This window comes from Polyodon spathula, chromosome 5 (genome assembly GCF_017654505.1).
Source record: "Polyodon spathula isolate WHYD16114869_AA chromosome 5, ASM1765450v1, whole genome shotgun sequence".
Classification (NCBI taxonomy): Eukaryota; Metazoa; Chordata; class Actinopteri; order Acipenseriformes; family Polyodontidae; genus Polyodon; species Polyodon spathula.
The window spans coordinates 61,614,678-61,639,677 of NC_054538.1; the positions used below are offsets into that span (position 1 = coordinate 61,614,678).

General features: G+C 34.5%; 1 protein-coding gene across 10 annotated transcripts in view; it reads right to left on the reverse strand.

Annotated features, from left to right (window-relative positions):
- Positions 1-1,445: 1,445 nt before the first annotated feature.
- LOC121316134 (EH domain-binding protein 1-like) overlaps positions 1,446-25,000 on the reverse strand; it is a 140,712-nt gene continuing 117,157 nt past the window's right edge. For all 10 annotated transcript variants that reach the window (XM_041250941.1, XM_041250945.1, XM_041250940.1 and 7 more), the window contains 4 exons: positions 8,417-8,516; positions 7,824-7,897; positions 2,809-2,923; positions 1,446-2,419 (listed from right to left, as the gene is read on the reverse strand). In XM_041250941.1, coding sequence (XP_041106875.1) covers positions 2,329-2,419; positions 2,809-2,923; positions 7,824-7,897; positions 8,417-8,516 — 380 coding nt within the window. In that variant the 3' untranslated portion in view covers positions 1,446-2,328. The remainder of the gene's footprint in view (positions 2,420-2,808; positions 2,924-7,823; positions 7,898-8,416; positions 8,517-25,000) is intronic.

Below are 25,000 nucleotides of genomic sequence, written 5' to 3' on the forward strand. Positions count from 1 at the left end.
TGTTTCTTAATTATTGTTTTCTTTTTAACTAAAAAAAAAAGGAATGTATTTGGTGCCACCTTAAAACGTTATTATTTAAGACGACAATGTAAATAAACGGATAGTTTGTCGCTTATGAAGGAAATAGTTTTGTCTACTTTTATTCAATCCGGTTCCTTAGAAATACATTAGACAAACTACTTGTACATATTGCAGATGTGTGTGTGTGTGTGTGTGTGATGCAAACAAGTAAAACATGTGGTTTAACAGAATCATCTAGCCTGTGATGTAAACACCGTTCTGAAAAGCCTTATGCCGTCAAAGCTATTAAATGGATCCACTACCGATCACCCCTACCAATAATAATAATAATAATAATAATAATAATAATAATAATAATAATAGCCTTAGACGGCATAATCTGGGTATACGCTCGATCCCAAGCAGAGAACAGATCAGCGAATTAATTTGAAAGTATTAGAAAGGCCGAAGAGGACTTCAGCTGTCAAAAGTTATTTTTCACTGTTTAGTCATAGGGATGACGCCGCGGTGATGTGTTTATATAGCAGTCGGTTCTTGATAAATAAAAACCTTACTGCAAAACAAACAAAAAAAAGGTACCGAGGGGTAAACAGATGTTCTGTACAAAACGACTTAGTCTAATCTGCCTCTCAGGAATAAATAATATGCATTAACCTAAATTAAACAAAATGCAAACACTCATTTATAAATGAATATGAAGCACAGGGGGATTGAGGGAACCACAGCACGAGAAGCAAAATGTTATCTTTTGCGCACACACACACACATTATACATATATATATATATATATATATATATATATATATATATATATATATATATATATATATATATATATATATAAAATCTCCGCAAACCAACTAATGTGAGTGTTCTTCTTTTTAAATTATGTAATTATTTAAGACCTCACCCATAGCAAACACTAAGTAAATTAATATAGAACTTAGCATATACTAGATTCATATATGTATTATTAAATAACAGAAGTAAAAATTTAATATTTGTGCATATTATTTGTGCATACAAATACAAATAAAAGACTTACCAATTTTTAACACAAATTACCTAGACAGTCTAAATACTAGGATAAACTATTTTTTTTTCTAAAATTTCTGTATAACCTTTCAATACATGAAAACTAAGAGGGACTACAATTTTATGTGTATTTCTGGGGAGGAAATCCCACACATTCTAAAGATTTAGTGGAATTCTGAACCTTTACTCAAGGGGCAGTAAGTTGAAAAAGGCAAACCATAAAAAAAAAAAACCCCTAAAATGTCCATTCCTCTAGTTCCAAGTTTAGTTAAAATGTGCAGTGCTGTACCCCAGCATTGAAAAAAAAAAAAAAAAAAAAAAACGCTAAGTAAAACCAAAACATATGGATCCAGACAGTAAAAAAAAACAACAAGATATGCAGCATGAAAGTATTTTAATTTTATTGAGGACTCATGATACTGGAATAAATAAACAGACAACTGTTTCCACACACATACAACTGCACCAGATGGAACGCTTTACCAAGGACATTTGCACATGAAAGCAATTAAAAAAAAAAGTATATAATAAATATTAAGTCCTTGAGCAAATGTACATGCTTAAGATGTCACAATTACTTTACATGTAGCTCAAGTAAGGAAACACTGTAATAAATAATGCTTTTCGTCATGATGTCGTTTTTGCTGTATTTTAAAGTAAACGGCTGCAAGTTGATCAGCCTCCCATAATTCACGCCAGCATTGGTAACCATATACAACATGGCCGCTGCATTTTGGGTTTGCAGTCTCTTACCAGCTGTAAACTTTTAATAATTACACCAATGTTGGAATATAACAATAACTCTCATTTTATGGGGGAAAAAATACAAAGCGAAAAAATAAAAAGGTTAAAAGAAACGTTAAAAATTAACATTGAATATCTGCATGATTTACTGTTGTATTTGTAATGACTTCTTTGTATTTCTGAAATGTTCTTTCTTGACTCCTCTAGGTCAGATTCACAATCTATGTCTTGACCACATTTAATAATTACTGATTATCCAACAGGCAATCAATTTTCGTTTTTTAAAATACCACATACATTTCAATTGACTTTTTATGATTGAATGTTCATTCAAAGTACCTCATGTGTTGTTAAATAAACCTCCCTAGAACATGTGTAAGGCATAAAAGGGGCCATTTAAAACCAGACATAAAATGTTACACAACGCTGAACCAAATTAAGATTACTCAGGCTCACATACTTGATTAAAATCTTTACATATTCATGTTAATAAAGATATGCAGTGGCATTGGTTTTGCAGTTGGTAATTACTGAATGACACATTTTTCTTCTTTTTTTGCCATTTTGCCTTTGTTTTGTTCCAGAGTTCTTTCCAAATGCTCATCCTCCTCTTCCGCCCTGGAGAGAGAAAAAAAAAAAAAAAACATTTCTTTCAGTCTGTACACTACAAACATTTAAGGCAGTTGATCTTCAAGAAATTCTTAACTGTTACAACTAAAATATATTACATGCTTCAAAGAATGCAAAAGTCTCTTTGATGTTCAGAGAAATACAAAATATAAGAATGGCTAATATCAATAAACACTTGTTTAATCCAATATATTTTTTATTTTCTAAAGTATATCATGACTTTCTAAAATATAAATATAAACTGGCAAGAATAATATTATTTAAACCCCAAATGCAATATAGAATCTGTTTTACCAAGAAGTAGTCAAATATAAAACATCAATTTCTTATTCAAATGTATGAACTTATTTCTGCCCAGACAGAACCACATAACTTACTGTTTTTCCTGGGCATCTAAGTCTCTGACCAGTGCATCTCGCTTGTTAACCAGAATAACAAGCTCATCCAGCAGAAGCTGCTCTCGTCTCTTTTGAGACTCAGTTTTCTGCCAGTCTAAGAGAGAGACACAAAGTGAGAACACACACATTAGTTACTTCGGTAATTATACAAAAAAAAGGGTAAACCATTTTTAATGCATCTATTTTTAAACTCAAATATTAAGCCATTTTGTGAACCAAATAAATATAGGACATGTTTTGCAACATAAAAACACCCTCACACACAAAAATCTTCCAATACATGCATGAGTGATAGTGATGTGCCTTGAACATCGCAAGAAAGAATTAAGCCTCTGCTTTTCTTCATTGAAAAGCCTTGAAACACACATCAATATGTACACTCCACCTGCTTTGTAAGGCAGCACTGTCACAGCTGCTCTTGGTTACCAACAACACAAATACTACAAAGCAAAATGCTTGGGAGTGTTGCAATGTACACAGCAGTGAAGTAATGCTGAAAACAAGTGAAGTACTTTCTAGTTTGACTCTCCCCGCTATCCAAATGTGTGCTAATTGTTTAAAATTACCGTAAACCAAAAAAAAAAAAAAAAACAAAACAGTATACAGGATGGTAAAAAAAAAAGGTGCCCATCACATTCACTAAATAGTTTATTATGATACATTTTAGAAGAATAATGAGAAATAAGACATGGCTATTTGTATCTGTTAATAAACAAGCAAAAAAATTAAACCGGAATACATGTTTCTTCTCTCATTCCGCCAAATTGCAACAGTTGGGTACATTTCACGCAGGGCACCATATGTTTGTCCTCAAAGATCAGCTGAATACTCATTTAACCTCAGGTTCTTTGAAGTCACTTGAACAGTAAAATGAATAGGATTTCAATATTTTAAAAGTTATTTACTTGTATTTCAAATAACCACGTTTAAATTGGAAACAGAGATGGAGATTACACACATTACATATTATATATAATATATATGCAAACACACAACACACACACATAATATTCTATATACATATATATATACACATATATATATATATATATATATATATATATATATATATATATATATATACATATATATACACATATATATATATATATATATATATATATATATATATATATATATAATATATATACATACATATACACACACACACATATATATATATATATATATATATATATATATATATATCGTTTTAATGCTTGTTTAAATGTAAGCTATGTGTTGCAATTCAAATGGCTGGTGGCGAGTCATACAGCAATACACCAATATGTAATATTAAGGATCACTCAATCAGATCTTTCAGAAAACCAGAACAGATGTAATTTGTAATGTAATCTACCAGAACTTTTTGTAATTTGCCTCCTACTGTCAACTACTTCTTTAAAAATAGTACTACTGTTTGCTGCCACTACACAACCCAACCCAACCCTTGGTTCTGTTGACCCGGAAAAATCCCCACTTGAGGCAAAAGTACAGTGCCAAGGAAGGAAAGGGGGGAGGAGGGCACCAACAAAAAACTTTGAAAGAAGAATGCTGGATATCTGAAAAGAATATTTTGTCATACACCTCCGAGCCAAGAACCAAAGTGCTTCCCTTCCTCGGCAGACAGTGGGAGCATGCAGCTGTCAATCAGAAGGCAGCCTGTCCCGCCCACCTCATTAGGAAGGTAAACAATGAAAAGAAGGAGCAGTAGATGATGAGAGACATAGCAGAACAAATGAGGACCAGGAGGGAAATCAGATACCAGCTTAAAAAAGCTATAGCCACTGACTCAAGCAACCACCCCCTCCCAAAAAAAAAAAAAAACCCCTCAGAGCAAAGAGTGTGTGCAATCCTTTTGGATTACCCTCTCCTCTCTCTTTCTCCATTGCCCTGGGCAATCACGTTAAAACTCACATGGCTGGTGCTTATTCAGATAAACCTAACAATGCACACCAATGGTTACCATGTGAATCTTCACAAGCCACACAAGAATGCGCTGGTTCAAATCCCCATGACCCCCCTCCAATGCAAAATGTATTCAAGACAGCAAACTGCTCAGCAGCTTTATGAAAGCAAGTGCTTCTTCAGGGAGTTCTGGTTTATATTTACAAATTTAGAATGTGATGATACATCTCCATATAATAATTTGAAGGCAGTAAAGTACACACGCACAGAAAGCACTATTCCGTTTTTTATGGGGATATTGTATTGGAAACACTTCAAAAGTCCCCCCCCCGCCCCCCAATTAAACTGGTGGTTGCATTTTAAACAGATTATACTCATTTAAGAAGCTGGACTATATTACATGCATAACGCAAGCACAGATTTGCTAAAAACTGAAATAAAGTACAAATATAAAATACATACTTTAAGTAAAAGTCGGTAACAAAACACAGCCAAGTTATTGGTAAGCCACAATATTAAAAGTGGTTTACAACAGGTGCTCCTCTTGAGGTTATTGTGTCACCCGCAATGTATAATGTATTTCTTAAAGAAAGGTTCACTTTTGAACACAGGGTTACCTGCCAAACAAAGGCCAGGTCAACATCAAAGACGACAATAATTGCCGACATTACAAGTAGCGTCTCCAAATACAATATGCAATGTTTGTAAAACAATCAGGCAAGCCACCAAAGGGAATGGTAAATTAAACTAAGGTAAATAATAATAAAAAAAAAACTACTATAATAAAATATTATGCTAATTACTATAATAACATTGTTTGTTTTTAATAAAGTTTTAGTAAAAACTGCCCTACGTATGCGCCGCCATTATTTTTCTGTTAGATTTTCTAGAATTATTTCACAGTATTTAAGTGTCTGAAATAAAAGTTCTCTACCATTAAACCATTTTTTTCTTAAAAAAGGGCTTAAATGTCTCTAAGTAAACCTTTAAAATTTCTGTAAAACTAGGGGCTGTACTTAAATGGAAATTAACACAGTTTTTTTTGTGAAGGGTGTACTGGGGATTGCAATCGAGTCTTATCTTTAGTTCCAGTCAACTAGCAATCCTGAAAGAGTTTGCAACATCATCAGAGCAGGCTATTTGATAGGATTCTACCGCTGAACCTAATCAATCTGTGGAATACTGTGGCTGGGCTGTGTAACAAAGCTAAAATAGATTTACAAATGGGGTTTTAGGGGATAAGCTCCTCCACAGGATTACATATTGATTTTAAATATATAAAAAAGCTTATCATATAAACCGTAACTACAAAAATAGTGAACCTATGCATAAATCCCTTTAGAAGAGCGTCCTCTTTCAAATACAAACCAGGAGTGAATCAAGTCGTATAAAAATCTTGAAAAAAAAAAACACTTCGTGGGAGAAAAATAAAAAAGTCATGTTGTAAAGACCACCCCTGGATGTGTAAAACTAAACCAAGACAGCTTTTCTACGCAAACATTGAACAGTGAAGGACAAACAACAGTGCTACCACAAAATTGTTCTGACATCGTTTTAAGTATTTTGTTACCCAGTTAGCACTTCTGTAAATCCACTGACTTAACATGTAGAAATCCAGAGTCATTTTTTTTTCCACTTCTATAATCTGTAAATAAAAGTTAAGACCTTTAGCAGAATCCACAATCCCTTTGTTAAATAATAACCCAATTTACATTTTAAATTTTTTTTTTTTTTTTTTTTAGCTTTTTAAACAATGTGTTTAATATGACAAATACATTGCTCAAGATGTAGCATTCAATTTTTTGCACTACACTGTATGTGGGTCACAGCCTTTTACTCAGGATGGAAGCCAGCGATTCCCCCCAGTCCCTCCAACCTTTCTACCATAACCCTTCAACTGTCCACACATGGAATTTTATCAACTGGCCACATGAAAACTGTCCACACATCACAAAACAGCACAATGGTTTACAAATTGGTACCAGAATTGTCTAAACACAAGCTCCCCTAACAGGTCAAGCCCGACCCATGCCTGATAAAACTGCCTTCACTTTCCATCAGTGGGTCTCTGCATGATCACTTCAGAAGTCTATGTTTCTCTGTCATCAACTGGCCAAGCAAATCAGCAATTACCTGTCTGTATTGCAGAGTCATGAATGGACCTGTTGGAGCACTAAATAAGAAATGATGTGCACTCTTCCCTCATCACTGGGTCAGAACTATCTGTCTCCTAGAAGAAAGCCCTACCTTTGAATGTTAAGTGCCCTTTTAAAAAGAGGCAGATAAGTTATATTCAATAAATTCAACAAGCTGAAGTGCAACAGTCTAGAATAACAGTCTACACTGACTCAAAGCAAAGTTAACCCAGCCCAGTTTGAGTCTTAATATAGCCGTTCAGTGACCTTTTAAAAACAAGTTTCACAGGCAGTTTGACCAATTGGACAGAAAAAAAAAAAAAAAACGCTCTCTGTACAGTAGCTCTTATCTGTCTTCTCAGGATTATTAAAATTTGTTTGGTTGACATGTGCTATACAATAGGACACAACTTATCAGGAGAACATTAATCCACACCTATACCTGGAGTGTACAAATTAATACATAAATATAATAAATACATGCATTGGCATGGCAAAGAATGTCACACACAAAACAAAGAATATATGCTTCCCTTTTCCTTGATTTGTGCCAGCAGTGGCGTCTCCAAATTAATTAGAATTGATTTTCCATGGATCAGGTACCTTATCAGGTGAAGAAAGAAATTACCATGGCCAGCAAAAGGGTTAAGAGGTCAAAATCGAATAGCAAAATCAATTTGCACTGATTGCAAAAGGTTCACTCTGCGAAAGAGGACACAGTTAAAGGGATTAAACTTTGATACAACACGAGGGGTTCTATTTCCATGTGTTCTAAATAAAAGTGCCGAAAAACCACCCATCTGCTATTCTTTTATTAATATGGTTTAAAAATAAAAATATTATAATAACAATACTTACATCACAAATGTAGTTTTATTGATTACCTAATTCTGGTGTAGATATATTTATTGGACAGTTTCCTAAAAAGCACCAGTATTTTATGTCTCTTACCTTCGATTGCAAGCATTGCTCTCAACTCTCGGTTCAGTAGCTCAAACCGTCTTTCCAGATCATGTTCTTTTTCCCTAGGCAAGTTGTAAAAGTTCATCAATATGTTAATTACTAAATCATTAAACACTTAAAGAAACCTTTAATAAAGATTGATTTAAGAACTCGCCACCACCCTTTCTCCTAACATTAATCTACTTCAAAATACTGATACACAACCCTAAAATCGCTAGTCAAAAAAAAAATTTGGAATAATTTGGCTAATTTGGACATTTCATTTTGATTTCATTGTTCTTCTTTCATACGCGCTAGAACTGTACCCATTCTCCTATAAAAGAATTTGGCCTCCAGTGTCATTTGTATGACAGACAGATAGAAAAGATAACATCCTCATCAGGACTTTTTAATTGTTTAAGGCTGTGCCAAGTGAATGAATGAATGAAAATATAATTTATATATTATATATAATTCATTAAATATTTGCATCCCAGTAAACTTTTATACTACTTGAAGCAGAACTCCTATTTATGAAAGAATTGAAAAGACACTTCTCCACACCATTATTCAAAAATAAGACACAGGAAGTCATTACTCACAGGAGAGAAAGCTGATTCTGTCTTCGGATCAAAGCGTTTTTTTTGTTTACCAGCATAAACCATTCCTGCATCATGGCATCTTCCTCCTCTTTATTGTTGCCTGAAAACACAACAAAACAACGCAATTAAAAAATAAAAAGCAAACAAATTAAAACAAAAAGCTTACCATTAGGAAAAATTAAATGTTGAAAAACATCAAGAATGGGGGCAACACAAGTCAGTGCGAGGAATAACATAAGAAACACAGTGTGTGTTGCTAACACAAATGTACACAAAATTATGTTGAGCTGACAATAAATTATACAGAGTGTAGTATTAATTAAAAACACACACTATATGTATATATACACACACACACACATGTTCTTTATATTTCAAAGAGGTCAATTATTCTTTCTGTAAAATGATGCTCCCTTATTAGTGTTGTATTTTTGTGAGAAACTGAATAAAATGATATTATCTAAAGATTTTGTTTAAACATCCCAATAGGGACGCAACTTAGGAACACTGCCAGATGTGTTTCTATGGCCAAATATTATATACTTAACAGGCATTCTCAATGTCAGTAGAAAACACCCCAAGGTATAAGCTTAGAATTCTGTATTTGTACAAGCAGGCACAGAATTTTAAAACACAGCTTGTCTTTCTGTATCATTCAGTGTCACTGTAACAGCACAATTTCAATACCCCTTAAACTTTAATAGAATCATCTTAACACTTAATAAATAGCATATTTAATCTTAATGCTAACATTGCCATCACAAGTAATCAGCAGACAGTATTACAAGTACTTCTGTAACACTAATTAATTTAAAAGCGGCCCTTTAAGCCTGTGTGATCATCTTAAATATTCCACGATGCTTAATGTCCTATTTAACAAGGGCTTGTAAGCACTGGGATACAGATGCTAAAATCTACAGTAATCAGTAAAAGTCATAGAAAAAAAAAACCCACAACCCATATAGAGAAGTTTTACCGTTCTACTTTGCCCGTTGGACAAATATTTAAAAAATTTCTTGCTACGTTAGTTCAGTTGCTAGAAAAACACTCTGGGTAGATTTCAAGAGAGCAATGCAAGTTTCTGAAAACTCAGAATTATTACAATTCACAAACCCTAAAATCACACATATAGTAACAAACATACTTAAATTAATGGAACGATACTATTATTAATTGGAATTGCTTTTGGTCTACAGTAGGAGCTCTGTAAAGTTTGTCTGCCAGCTCTAGGAAGAACATTTCACAATAAAGATTACAAAATGTATTACACACAGTCAACACATGCATATCCGACCCTATAAAATTTTGACTTCAGTGACGGTTGAATGAGTGTGACGCATATCTGATTATTTCATTTTGTGCTGTTTCAACTTCTGTCCGTTTTTTCTGGGAACACAAAAAAGATAATGTCAAAAAATGCACAGCTGAAAGGACAGTGTTTTAAAATAAACAGGCTGCCTTTTAGATGTACTGTGGTTGTTTCTTTTGGTATAGTACTATATTTTACTATTGTATTTTAATTCAGAACGATATGATTCTGAAAATATCACTTGCCAAAAGAGACGACTGGACACTAAGATGCGAGTTATTATATTCACACACACATGTGTGTGTGTGTATATATATATATATATTACGTTACGTTCCTGACTCTTTGGCCAGATAATATATATTTACATAATTGACCCGTTATATTGTACTCATGCAAATATTTATTTAACTCTTTACACTCAGCCTGTTGATTTCAGGGCACCGGCGCCCCGGTGGTTACACACATACTTAAAGCTACCTACCTGACTTGTTTAAAAGTACAGACTAGACTTTCCAATGACATATTCAGTGCGTCTATGCGGTAATCCTACAGCCGGAACTATGGTTGCCTGAAGTTAAGCCCCTCATCATGTGACAGAGTTCACAGCTTAGGTTTCGTTATGAGTCCATTGCTCTTATCAGACACTGTTAAGGGCAAATAAATAATAATAATAAAAAAAAAAAAAAAAAAAAAAAAAACATAAGTGACTGAGTCAGGGCGACCACGGCAGGTACTGCGGTTCGGACACCGAGCATGAGCACATGACTCATGGCTCGTGTCTCCCCGTGTTGATAATTCCGTATCGATATCGTAAAGTCAAAGCAAGGTAATAATGCAAAAGAGTCAGAAGTGCTGTGCGTCGTAAATCGAAAAGCGCCTGAATATGTATATTTTATATATACACACACACTGCAAATCTGAATTGATCATCAATATATAGTACTTTTATGAAGATTCCTTCACATTGAGCAACACTGAAACGGTATTATGACAAGGTGCTCGTGTCACATGTGTGGGTAACCGCATTGCAAGACAGAGAGACATGGGAGTTGGAGTTGAAACCCTGGCACAGGTGCACAGGACTAACTAAACACAGAACAGAAAGTAAACAAACGGGTCATGTGATGCTACCAACGATGGTAATGCACAGAGGACATATACAGAAGACTCTACAAATAGCAAATTAAAACAGTACAAAAACTACAAATAAAAGGTCCCACACAGAGCGAGCGCTAGCCTTACTGAACGAGGCCGGAACCTGCTACACTACATAACCCTACCCGTTAAAAACAGGTGTTCATTATAAGAAGGGTTCGTTATAGCGAGCAATTCGTTATAGCGAAGATAATATATATATATATATTATATATGTGCGTGGGTGTATGTTAAGGGCAAAACATGGTGGTCTGGAAAGTCTGGTTTTGCCCAGGCCAATCTAGTTTCGCCAAGGAATCCCGAAGTTACCACATTTTTTCGGAACTCGCCCACGTCCAATCGGGTGAATCTAGATTTGCCCAGAGCTTGAAAAAGATCACTGGGCAAAACCCGTTTTTTCAACAGTTTTTCTGGACCAGCCCAGGAGAGTAGTTTTGTTCAACGCTTCAAAATCGATGCTGGGCGAATCTGGTTCGCCCATGCCATTCATTTGGGCTAGTCTAGTTTCGTCCAAAGCTTCAACATCAATGCTGGACCAATCTAGTTTTGCCTATGCCAATTATTTGGGTGAGTCTAGTTTTGCATTTCTACACTCTTCCTTGCCAGCTTCCAAGTGCATGCCGAGGTACCTCCCTCACCTCCACTTCTGACAACAATGTAGTGACGATGTGCTGGGTTTCCAGGGGCAGTGCTGAAAAGGCAGGACACCAGGGCTGGGTTTAATAATGGTTATTAAACTCTCCTTTTTGATTTCTGTTTCATTTGCAAGTGAACTGTGACATTAGGGCCGTATCGATCACTATATTCTGCAATTTTGAATACTGACTTTGGATACTCTTAATTCTAGAAAATGTTTTTTTTTTTTTTATTTTTTTTTAACTTTTAATAAATTTCATTACCTTTTAAGTTTTATACAGTCCTGTGCATGGGTAACATTTTTATTTCATTTTGCTGTTGGGTCGTTAAATGGTGAATTTTACACACTGCTATAAATACGTACCAGATTTAAAACTAAGTACAGTATTACAGTCCACGTGCCTCCTCTTTTGGCAAGTGATATTTTCAGAATTATATCGTTTTGAATTAAAATACTCCTGTTGAAAATATAGTACTGTACCAACAAACCATCTACAGTACATCTAAATGGAAGCCCACTTTCAGCTATGAATTTTTGACATCGTATCTTTTTTGTGTTCCCTGAGAAACGGTCAAGGGCTGGAACAGGCCAAAATGAAATAATCAGATATGCATCACACGTCACGTCACTTAATTGTCACTGAAGTCTTATAGGGTCAGACATGTGAATAATGACTGATCGCGCACACACACACACAAACCCCAGTGTGTGTGTGTGTATGTTATGGACCGTTACTGAGATCGGGTAGTTGTCGTAATGCCTGGGCAGTTGGTGAAGTGCCCAGCTGCGCGTATAAAAATAAATAAATAAATAAATAGATTGCACTGTAAAAAATAAACCTTACAGCTGGTAACTGCCAGAAAATACAGTGAAAAAGAATCTGTGTTTCAGTGTTTCGCATCTCATGAATCAGACACTTTTTAAATAAGTTACACATTTACATACTTTCATTTTACTAACTTTTAAAAAACACTCCGATCAAGTATAGTACCTTTGTGCCATGTCTGCAAAAGAACGCACTTTCAGTAGATATTATGATAACCATTATAGATTTGTAATTATATATGTGTGGAAAGAGAGCCTGGGGTTAACCTGTTTATAAAAGTGTGCTGTATAACACACAACATTTAAATAAATCATTAGGAAATAACTGTAGCTTTAAACATGGCTTAATCTCTTCAACTTTGGGTTCAGGAAAAAAAGCCAGGGTAAAAGAAACGAACAATGAAAGAGAGCTGTGCTAACTTGGTGCCAGTTACAATGCTACCACTGCCACTTTTTATCTTAACTTCATGAAGCAAAAATTGTTATTAAATCACTAATTGATCAATTTGTTTACAGTTAAAAAAAAAAAAAAAAAAAAAAAAAAAAAACACATTCTACTTTGTTCTGTGTGTTTTGTGTGATAGGGAGGGGGCAAGTAGATGTTTGTAGCATTTTGTCTTGTAAAATATATTTAAAAATAAATAAATGCAGTACCCCTGGTACTGAAAAAATGGTCTACACATACATTCATATCAAAAATTAAAATAAAACCATACCGCTAACAATGTACTGAGAGGATTACCAAAATATTACCATCTAGTTTCATAACATAACCGACGCCAAGAAATTAAGTTAGGCAACTGGTATAAAACAAAAATAAAAAATACAAATTAAATTATGGTTACAAATAAGCAATGTAGTTTGCAACCCAATGCCTGTACAATTTTGGTTTACATAATCTCAAATGTACAGCTAATGTACAAAAACATAGTTCAAGTCAGTTAAATAATCATAATTATATTTTGACTTTGAAATGGACACTACTGAGGCGATAATTGCAGCAATTACAAAAAACACTTAACAGATTGTGCAGATTAACTCACAATGCTAAATAAAAGTGATTTTTACAGCTCCTTTATCTTTTTTTGTTTTTAAATATAGAAGCAGTTGCAATTCACTTTCAGACCGTGTGATAGCTCGCCGCTGATCATGTGAGGCGGACACGAAAAACACAAATCCTTAGGCTGTGACAAAAGAGACAGTAAACTAGAAAACATGAGGAAAAGAGGCCTGTCATTCAGAAAAAAAAGCAGATTGTTCAGTAGGAAAACCTATTTTAAAATCAGGGAAGTGACATATGCTTGTAATTTTAATAATAACGTTAGGATTTGGGATCAGCTTGGGATTATGGTAGTTAAGTTTAAAGCAATACATATTGGACTATAAACAGTGGGCTCTAACAGAACAAATTCATGTTGCCTGATTCTAACTGGCAATTTTGTTTCTTATGTTGTGGCCTAAACCAGCACACCAGCTCCAATGCCAAACAACTTTGCATGCACCACATTTCGAATGAAAGACCCTACAGTCACCACCTGAATGTAAACCCAAAGAATGGGCGATCACACTCTGTCTCCCAGTTTTGAATTTGAAGAGCCGCAGCAAGGGAAGGAAACGTTTTAAATAGCCTGCAGGCCAGGCAAGTACAGCAGTGTGTAAGCAAGCCTCAATGGCCCACAACAAGATTAAGATAGCGATCTCGGCCACTGCTGCATTCAAACGAAGATATAAATAATGGACAAAAATCTGCTGTGTATTCGTGGTGGAAGGATGTTTTTTCTTCTTCTTAAAATGCAGGTTTATCATAAAAAGCTCAGCGTATTTGTAGTGCATCTAACACCCATGCTGTGTAAGATTTTGTTGCAATTGTATTTTTATTTATATTTCCATGTAATTCAAAAAATAATAATACTAAAATTGACTACATTGGCAATATTTTTATTTATTCTGCATCGCACTTATATTCTTCCATATTTTGGGGTATTTTTAAATGTACATTAGCTTCACATCACCTTCATTTGCTTAGTGTTTATTAATGCTATATTTAGAAATAAACTAAGCCAGATATCTCTGTTGACATTTTTTCAGCCTTTTCAGTAGAGTACAATTCTCAGTTTTTGATGATAATTTATTTATTTATTTAAAAACGGCACACTTAAATGACACTAAAACGCAAAGGACCATCACAGATGAATCGTGATTTTCTGGTGAAGACCCAGGTTTATTTACTCAAAAAAACAAACCAAAGAAATATTAAACCCTGTGATCACATCAAGCTTTCTCAATTTCTTATCCAACCATTTGCTGTTTAATCCAATACCAGTAATCCAATTTGCACACAAGACTTAAGGGGCAGAATGCGTCCCTTGCTTAGCCACTTTTGAACATGCTATATATTTTCAGAAGAATGCTGCATGCTTCATTTTAGCGCAACTGTTCATTGCTCTAATGTCTTGAGGAAAAAAAGAACAAGATGAACATTGCTCCTGCTGATTAAGTAAGAGCTCATTAAAGAGCTGTCAGTGCCATACTTTGAATATGCATGAAGCATATAATCAGATCTAGTGCCGTCACTTGAGGAGAATACGGTAAGTACAAAGGATTGATTTAATTACTTAGAGTGGGCTGAGGTGTGCAGCAGTCACGTTAGCAAGGAAGAAAAACAGGCTGTATTATAGTCTGTTAGAAAAGGTAGTTTAGCTTCTGTTACAATACCTAAGCTTAGGATAAAGCACGCTGTACTGTTGTTTAAGGGCAGTCACTGGTCTAAAATGGTTGCAGAACAGTTTTCTCTTGTTTAACTTAACCTGGTCAACCTCTACCTCAATCACATGTTACTTCACCTTCACAGCATTGCATCAAAATAACTAAGTTCTATTGTCCTTGGGTTAAGAGACTGTTTGTTTTCCCAAAACTGAAGCACAAACTGAAATATTACAAAACCAGTGTCAAATAAAAACGTATCAATAACTTGGTAATTTAAACAGCTCAATATTGAACCAAAGCAAAACATGGAATCTATCCAATAGATGAGTTCAAGGACTCATCTAAGAAGGTTCTTTTTGTTGCAATTAATACAAAATGTTGGTTTAAAAATATTGAAAAGGTCTACAAGATTCAATCGGGCTTCCACGCTTTTCAGTATAAAATGATTAAGGACCCATTTAAAACAGTCTATTTAGAGTTGTTTTTTTATCATTTGATGTATTTATTTTTTCCTATTCAGAAGGTTTTGAGTGACAGATTAAAACAGAATTAAATACACATTTCTTCAAATATTTCATGACATTGGCAAAAAAAAAAAAGATTTCCAAGGGGCTCCCTAAATGGGTGCAGGATGGCTATACAAACAAAGTTATCGCAGATCCTTTCATGTAATTGTCTGAGAACACATTGTTATAACCCAGGATGATAACTCTCGCTAATACATTTCTACAGCTCTTCCACGCAATACACAAATGCCCTTCAGTAAACACAACCCTCCCTAGAAATAAGTGAAAACCAGTGACTAAAGCAAACAAGACTCCGATAACAGAAACGCTCATTTCATTACACCCTGCTTGTCTCTATGTCCGCAGTTTTATTTATTTATTTCAGCATCACAGATACTACAGGAAATTCTAACGAAAAATTAATTGCAAATGCTTTTTCTGCATTGAAAATTTGATTATTTGGTTTTTTAAAGACACATAAAAAAAGTGACCAAAAAATCTTTGACCAAAAAAAAAAAAAAAAATCTGTAAATCACTGTTTAGTTCTGCTTAGATTTGTTTAGCGAAGACATCTAATAAACATCCACGGAAAACTCAACAGCATGAATTCAACAGCTGTATGCTGGTTCTCAAGTCATGAAGCACATATATTTCCTCGTTATGGAGGATATTAAACAATTTAAGCCTGCTTAATCACAGTTAGAAAAAAGCTAAACAGAAAATGGGTGAATGGCTGTCTTTTTTTATCATTTCTTTTTGCTGTTTAACAAAAGGTGAAACCTATTACAGCTTGGTTTACTGTGATGAGCATAGAGGCAAAATCAAGGACCTTGTGAAAAGCTGAACTCTTCAAGTAATTAATACAGCAAGAGGGGTAGATGAGAGATCAACGACAAAATCACCTGGTAAAGCAGTGAAAGGTGTTGCATGAAAAGGCTTTTACCTCACAAAACAATACAGTACAATATAGAGAAACCAGCATTTTAGCACTTGTCCTCAAAAGGCACTCCAAACCTTGCAACGATGAGAACAGAAACCTATCCTAGCCAATAATCTTGTAACAAAAGCTAAAAGACATCATCCTATTAACTAGTCATCTCAACTGCTAATGCCGAGTACTTCCTGGTGCTTTTTATACAGAATGTTGCTACTAAAAGGAGCACTAAACATTCACTGGGAACAGACCACATTTACCTTTTATCAGTGTCTCTCGTTGGACAACTATGAGTGGGACCGAAGGCGTCACTGATATTATGGAGTGGAAAGTAAATCAGACATTTCTCTCATATTTCTCTTGTCACACTAATTTACTTTTTGTAAAAATGTTTCCCTGTTAAAAGTTCATATCCAACCCCCTGTTGCACTCTTTTTAGTCGAGAATATTCAATGAGCGAGCCAAGTGAAAAGCACCAAGTCCCAACACAAAAACTGTTCGAAATTCTCATTTAGTTGTCTTTATTTTGCTAGCGCCATGTGGTCCTTGAAGATGTAGAAAACACGGGAAGCTGAGTAAAGATCAGAGCCGGCTCATTAGCATTCTGACAAAATTGGAGTGCCAGCGATGTATAGTTTGCCTACTTTGCCATTTTCTGAAAGCTGCCGGTGGTAAGCTCTCTATTTCATTGTGCCTTTGTCTTTTCTTGGGGTTTTCAGCACAGCAGGGTATTTGCTAGCTCCAGGTTGCACAGAGCATTATGGGAAAAATGTCCCTGTATATTTACACTGATACAACTTCTTCTCAATGATGGATCAATTTCTGTCCTTACATTATATCTATCTATCTATCTAAACACACACATATATAGCGAGCAAGCATCTTCCATTTTTTTGAAGTAAGTTTTAAAGCTAGTTTTAAATAGACTGAGATGAATATAGTTTAAAATAAAATAAAACAAAACAACTAAAAGGGTAAGTTGACCAACAGATAAAAAATATACATATGATTTTGTTTATGTATTGAGGGTACATAAATAATTACTTGTCACAGGAAGACCTGGGTTAAGATAACAGCTACTATTTGGATCATTCCATTTTGTTCTTAGATTTTTTTTTAAACAAAAGAAAATGACATGTATTTACATATTTTTTTTTTGATGAACCAGAAAAAGGCTACATTTATGCCTCACTATCTGGCATCAACCTTTCCAAGCAGCAGTGAAATGGATAAAAGTCTTGCTGGATGGATTTATCTGCTAAATCCTTGTTGTTGGCCTCCTATCTTGGAAGATGACCCGAAAGAATGTCAACAGCTCATTTCCCAGAGAGCTGGAAGGAGTCACCATGCAAGCCATAATCTGCTCCTTCTCAAAAGCACTGTTTCAAACATTACATTTCACAAGCTGTTTAATGACATTTTTCCTATCAACTCCCGTATCCTGATGATAACGTGCACGTGTCTGCTGGACCAAACACATTTTTTTAAACAGGGTGTCTGCAAAGACCTCTTTCAGTACACAAAATGGGAATGCTGTTTTAGATAATCTAGTTTACCCAAGATCTTGCTAGGGAGGGAAAAATAAATGCACGCCACAAAGGCAAAGTGCACATCAATGGTTATTACATTTACCACATACATATAAACAGCAAGTGAACGAATCAGCAATTTCCCTTCACAATCAAAATATGATCGAAATATAATTGGAAATGACCTATAACCTTGAGACCACACTTTAGCTGCATCCCACAAACAAAAATGTAGTCAAGTGCAAATGCAAGCTCCTCCATTAGGTTTAGCAATTTTTTACTTTAATTGCTCCTTTCTGCAAAGTAACCAACCACATGGAAGGGTTATTCCCTTTTAAACACTACAATTCAGGACTTTTCCAGTTACTGCTTTTACAGTATCGATTTTTTAATTAATTGATTTGTTTTAATTAGAATCTGAAAATGGCTGGTTGATTTACAGTCAATATAGATGCTAAATCTTTATTTATACAGTGATTCAATTCAAAAGTAACAAATATGACCTGACATTACATTTAAAAGGCAGCCCATGGATCAAAATAATTCAGAGATGCCCTTCCATATTTTTCCAGTTTTAGCTGTGGACAGTGCTTGCATTCTACTCTGTTTGGCTTTCAGGACTTTACGACCAGATGTTTCAGAAATGACCAACAATTGGGGGTTAGAATAAATGAATGAGTGATTTCTGGGCTTTGATGGAATTAAGTGTACTCCTTTTCTCAATGTGCCATGTGAATGTTCTCCCGTTAAACTGGCTTTTTTTTTTTTTTTTTTTTTTTTGACAAGTGAGGCCACCCAGCAGAAAACAACTGATGCAAAACCCAGGAGTAATCCCCCTGTTTAGCTCAGCACCATGGTTAGTCTTAACACTGCCTCTATTATCTGATGGATTTAGACAAACTTTCATTTATTTGTTGGTCCCAGTTTTCAACTTTGTTACCTCAGTTGAAGAACCCAAGCCCCATTCCAATGTAAATAGATTTGCATACAGTTATAATGCATCATGCCAGGACTCTGATTAGACACCGCTGGGTTGCTGCTGCATGTTGAGCTGCTTAGATTATATATATAAGAAGAAGTAGATTCTGAAAGTGAAAAGAAGACTCAATGAACACATTCCTGTGTCAGCTGGTACTTGTCCCAAAACCTACTGCCACAACCACATGACCAGTAACAACAGTATTTATTAAATCAATTCAAGCTGTAAAAACACACATTCACCTAAACTGTTAAACCTCAACCTATAACCCCAATACAACAACTTCATTTTTATTTTTTTTTGTCCACAAGCATAATGACAGGTCAAGCACTTTACTTCTAATAGACCACGCATACATTTAATTATTCCGATTTAAATCTAAATGACTAATGTAAATAATGTAGATGATTGGATGGTTTCTTGGATAAACTGCTGTATACAGCGAGTTCTTAGTATTCAGTAATACCAATGTTCTGTATTACAGAAACATAACACATTTACTGTCCTCAACAACTTTTATTACAGTTAAAGGACCACAAAGAAGTTAGCACGGATTACCTTCGTCAAGATCCACATGGAAATGAATTAAACTTTTCACATTACAGACCTTTTTTTTTTTTTTTTTACCATAGCTACATAACAATAGAGCTACGTGTGTTTCAGCATCTCAAGCAAGGCCGTGACTTTCCATGAACACACATAAAACATCTAGGGTATGAATCACAGTAATATAGGGAATGCAGGTTTACTTTTTAGTGGGGGAAATTGTGACGTTTGGGCTAATACACACCTTGCAATGTCTCTAAATGAAACACAGGGATCTTTATTATAATGGTGCAATTACACCATTATAGGCAAGAGCGACTGGCAGAGCCTTGTTTAAACTCGACTTTGAGGGGCAAGTTTTCTTAGTCTCTTCAAAACGGATCAGGACTGCATTTCATATACTCCAAGTTTGCTTACTATACCAGAATTTCCTGACGAGGAGTGCTTTTTTTTGGAACTGAAAAAACTGATAAAGTATTTAGCGAGTTATTCTCATTTTTATTCGTGTATACACGGTTTAATTTTTTGCTAACTAGGAAGTTACCCATGTGTAGTTGAGCTCCACCACCAAAAGTTAGTGGGCATACGTCAGTTTAATAATTCTCTGTGGGTAATTTAATTTAGGTCAATAATGCCTTGTGGATCGTGACTATCTATTTCATTTTTTACAACTTATTTTAATTTGTTTTTTTAACGCTTCCGACCTTAACTAAGTCTGTACAGCTAAACCCCGAACGCAGTACCATGACTGACAGTGCAATCTCCAATAGGGACTCTGAAAGTTCATGTAGCAACGAATGCAATTGTACCTCTTTAAAATATTTACAGCCACAATATCAATCAGTATATATTTCATTTATATGCATTACGTACACTTTAAAGCATAAAATATAGCAATGTTTCCATCATACTACTATAATTCTGTATGATAATGTATCACAAACGACATAATGTGAATGATAATTAATATTACCAAATGTTTGAGGGATTGTTTCCGAAAAAAAAATCATGTAATAAATTGCTCACAAACAATTATGGATTTGCAGCACTTGACTGATCATTTATATTCAAAACTCTCCTTGTGTGAACTGTGATTCACAATACATACAGTATAGTTGAATAATACACAAGGGTAGCTGCATTTCAACAAATGGTCATGATTATTAGACTCTTATCTTGTTTATATTAAGCGATGAAATGCTTGAATCAACTGTATGGAAATGTGCCACTCTCTCCTAATGACGCTACTTGAATCAAAGTAAATTTTTAAACATATAAAAAATACATGTATCAATATATTCATGTTCTTATTAATAAAAAAATCACATAGCTAGCCTAACATAAATGTAACTAAAGTATTCATGTTTTTAGTTATTTTTTAAATGTAACAGCCTGATAATAAGCTTGTTTTATGTATGATAAGTCTATGTATAGGTGTATAAGGTATATAAAATGTGGTCCTACTTGGGAATGTTTGTTATAATACAATAGTAGTTGTTAAAAAACCACAAAGAAAAAAATAAATACAAAATCAAAAACATCCTTTAAGATATACAGAGAGGACTACAATCTAAATGGATTTTCTTGTATTTACTGCATCTTGTAAAACACTTTGTGATGGTGTTCCACTATGAAAGGCACTATATAAAATAAAGACTGATTGATTGATTGATTGATTGATGGCGTAATCTACTTTCCATTGCATATAAATAACATGTTTTAAAATCAGCCTTCCAGTGAAAAATAATGGATACTAAAGACAAAAAACTACGTTTTACTTGACGGTAAGAGCTGAAGACTCCTGACAAGGCTTTCCAGCACACACCGCTTAACTGGTACAGTAGGGGGGTTCACTTCACACAACATGTGCAGACACCAGCGAGTTGCTGAAGATTCAAAAGTTCTCTTAAACCACCTAATACATATTCTTTAGAAGAGTCACTGTCACAAATGGATATGAAAGACCTAAAAATTCATGGATTGACTGGTTGGAAAAATGCTTGTGTAACATATTATTTATCTCCTTTCAATAATCTCATTACTATGGAACCCCTAAAGGGACATGGTGTAAATTAAAAAGGGAGGAGACTGTCTCGTGCACATGACTTACGATCTTGTCAGCACAAGATACTATAGTAAGTCGTGCACACGAGACAGTCGCCTCCCAGATTTTTACACCATGTCTCTTTCCGTACATGATTATGCCACACAGACATCACATTTCTTTTCCACCGTATCAAACACATGTTTGTGTCCATCATAAACAAAAACAAAAGCAAAAACAAAAAAGAAAGAAAACAGCTTTAATGGTTCTGACAGTTGTAAATATCTGAATACCTGGGAAAAGCACAAAATAAACAACTTGTCTCTAATAGTTCCAACATGAAAACAACCATGGTTGTTCTGGTTTTAGGCCTCACCTCACCAGCCCAGTGGTGTCTGCACATGTTGTGTGACGTGAACCCACCTACTGTACCAGTTAAGCAGTGTGTGCTGGAAAGCCTTGTCAGTATATGGGTACAATTTCCATCTTTTTCAGAGTTGGCATCTCTTACCGTCAAGTAAAACACTTTTTTTTGTGTTTAATAAACTAGTGATAGAAGGTACAAGTATAAGATGAATTGATTTGTGAGACTTAAGTTTTCTTTTCTAATACCGATTATGTTTTGTTTTATAAAACTATTTGGGTCCAAAGAGAAAATCAGATTGATTGTGTGTTGATGAGTCGCGCTACTTCCTTCACGTGATTTATTTACATATACGGTACATGTCCAAGACCACCTCATAACTGCAGTCCTCTACATAGTTCTTGCATGATGAAAAAAAAAAAAGATTTATAGCTGGTGAATATGTGCTCCTATTACATTAAAGTTTTGCCTTTAACAAAATAGTCCATCACTATTAATCACTATCTTATCACACAAGAAGTCCATTGTGACAGTCAATTGTTCAGTGTTACATATTGTATCATATTGTGATATGTACTGAATTGTGACTTTAGTGTGGTGTTACAAGCTTAAAATAAATAAATAAATAAATAAATAAATAAATGAGAGTATCTTGTTTCTCTCTCTGCAGACAGAAGGTGGGTAATTGGGCTAACTGTTTATAATTTTTCTGGATATTAATTATATAAGAAATAAGGGCGTCAATTTACTGCAGCTTACATCCTTGGTGACGTGTCAAGCCATCCCTAAACAGAAAAAGAAACTTTCATATGATTTTTCCTGTTTAAAATAAATAAATAAACAAACAAACACACACACGTAACAACACACACCTGTGAGAAAGGTATGCTAACCTGGGAAGCAGGTTCTCTGCGACCAGAATAATACATGAACTAATACATAAAAAAAATAAACAAAAGTTTTGTTCTCTATTTGATACTGCAAAATCCAATATTGTGCCTTTAAAATATACAAGGATATAAAAACTCTTTGAAGTTTTCATGATTTCGTGATTTATGCAGAACTGTAATAAAACTGCACCCACTGGTGCTCACTGGTGTAAAACAACAGCACACACTGGAAATCCCAAGTGGGGAAAAACTCCCAACAAGAAACACTTCCAATTTTCTTTGCATAATTTCCCCCACCTCCTCCATTAGCTGCTGTCTGCCATCTCCCCGGGTCGTGTGTTATAACAAATTTGCCCAGTGTCACATTACACACATTTCAAGAAGGCCGACAAGGTTAGAACTGCATTTGCTTAATGAATTAATCTGATGTAATAATGGATGTGCTAATAACATTCCTTTCTAGCAGGCATCTCGAAGAATATGTCAGTGTTGAAAAGGACAATAATAGATGATTGGCTGTACCACTCCTTTAAACTTTCTTGCAAAGTGACAGTTCAAATTAATTAGGCAAGTTCATTTTCTGATCCTCACCACCACCTCCAAAACTAGATGAAGGTTTGCATTGCAGAATGATTAACAGTACAAATTCACCTACTTGCCAGCAGTGTAATAAACAGAGTAGATGTTTCTGGTTTTGTGTGTCAGATCACCAAACTGATTACTGTTTGTAGAGAAAACACACCAATACAATAGCCAGAATAGCATGTTTTGCAAGTGAATATGACCATTACTGTCTATGCCAGTCATTACAGATAATTGTTAAGAGAGTCTTAATCAGTTTACATCTGAAAAGGCCTGTTAATTGACTGCATAGGTAAAATTCAATTATGTTGTTAGAACACAAATTGCAAACTAAATAATAATCAATTATGCTAAATATACAACACCCCTCAGCAAAGCACACATAGTACTTTTATTTCATCAGCAAAATAAAGAAAATACTTGGTTTTCTTTTTGCTTTAACAAGATAAGATATATTAAAAAAGTTTTAAAAACAGTTTAGATAATTTATTACATCTTGAATAAATACACTTATCTATTAAAAGGCAATTTGCAGTGTGTGACTTCAAGGACTTGTTTGCAAATTCTTTGTTTTTTGTTTAGTAAAAAAAAAAAAAATGTTACTTTAACTTGTAAATAAAGTAAAGTATATATCTATTAAATTCTTTTTTTTTTTTTTGCCTTGTTTTATTTAAATCAATGTCAAATGCTTCTAGTTGACAATGCAATGACACCCTGGGATAGTCAAATAAAAGAAGGATTATAATAAGCATATGCATTGTTCCTTTTCAAAATGGTAATCTGCTATATCAATTGCTTCTACCACAGAGCATGTATGGATGTATAAACCAAAGTTTGTTCCTTTTCAAAATGGTAATCTGCTATATCAATTGCTTCTACCACAGAGCATGTATGGATGTATAAACCAAAGTTCAAATCAACAATTTAAAAGAATAGAGGCTTAAGATAACCAAGAAAGCAATTGCACTGCTCCTTGTAATTGTGTCCAGTTACTAAAAATATATACATTTTAATCTAATGCTTTCTTCGCCAATTTTTTCATCCAATACATTTTATCTCAAGATGCTCAGACAATGCCTAGAGGATCCCATCCCGTAATCTTCCTAAAAATCCCCTTTCATCCGACTGTTTAAGAATGTTTGAAAGCCTGACACCAAGCCAAAAACTGCTGCACATCTGGGGGAGGGGGAGTCCTTGCAGGTTAACTAATTAAATCGTTTTGCTTCTCCAACATTTAACTGGCTTCAGATATTAATTAACAATGAAGCAAGATGCCAGAAGCAGAACCTCATCAGCACATTCTACTACTGGACATAAAAAAAGGAAAGGTAACTTGCTGAAAAGGGAATGCAATCTTTTAACAAGTTATATTATCGATGCACATGGTATACAATAAACATATACAAAGGTTTTACTTGTTTTACATGCAAAACTAAATGATCTTTTGTGTAGTTTGTACAGTAATACAATACAATACGTTCTGCATTCAAAACAGGATTGTCATGTCTCCAATTACATCATACTGGTAATTCACCGATGTACGATTTCAAAAAGGAATGCAAACTTGGCCTACAA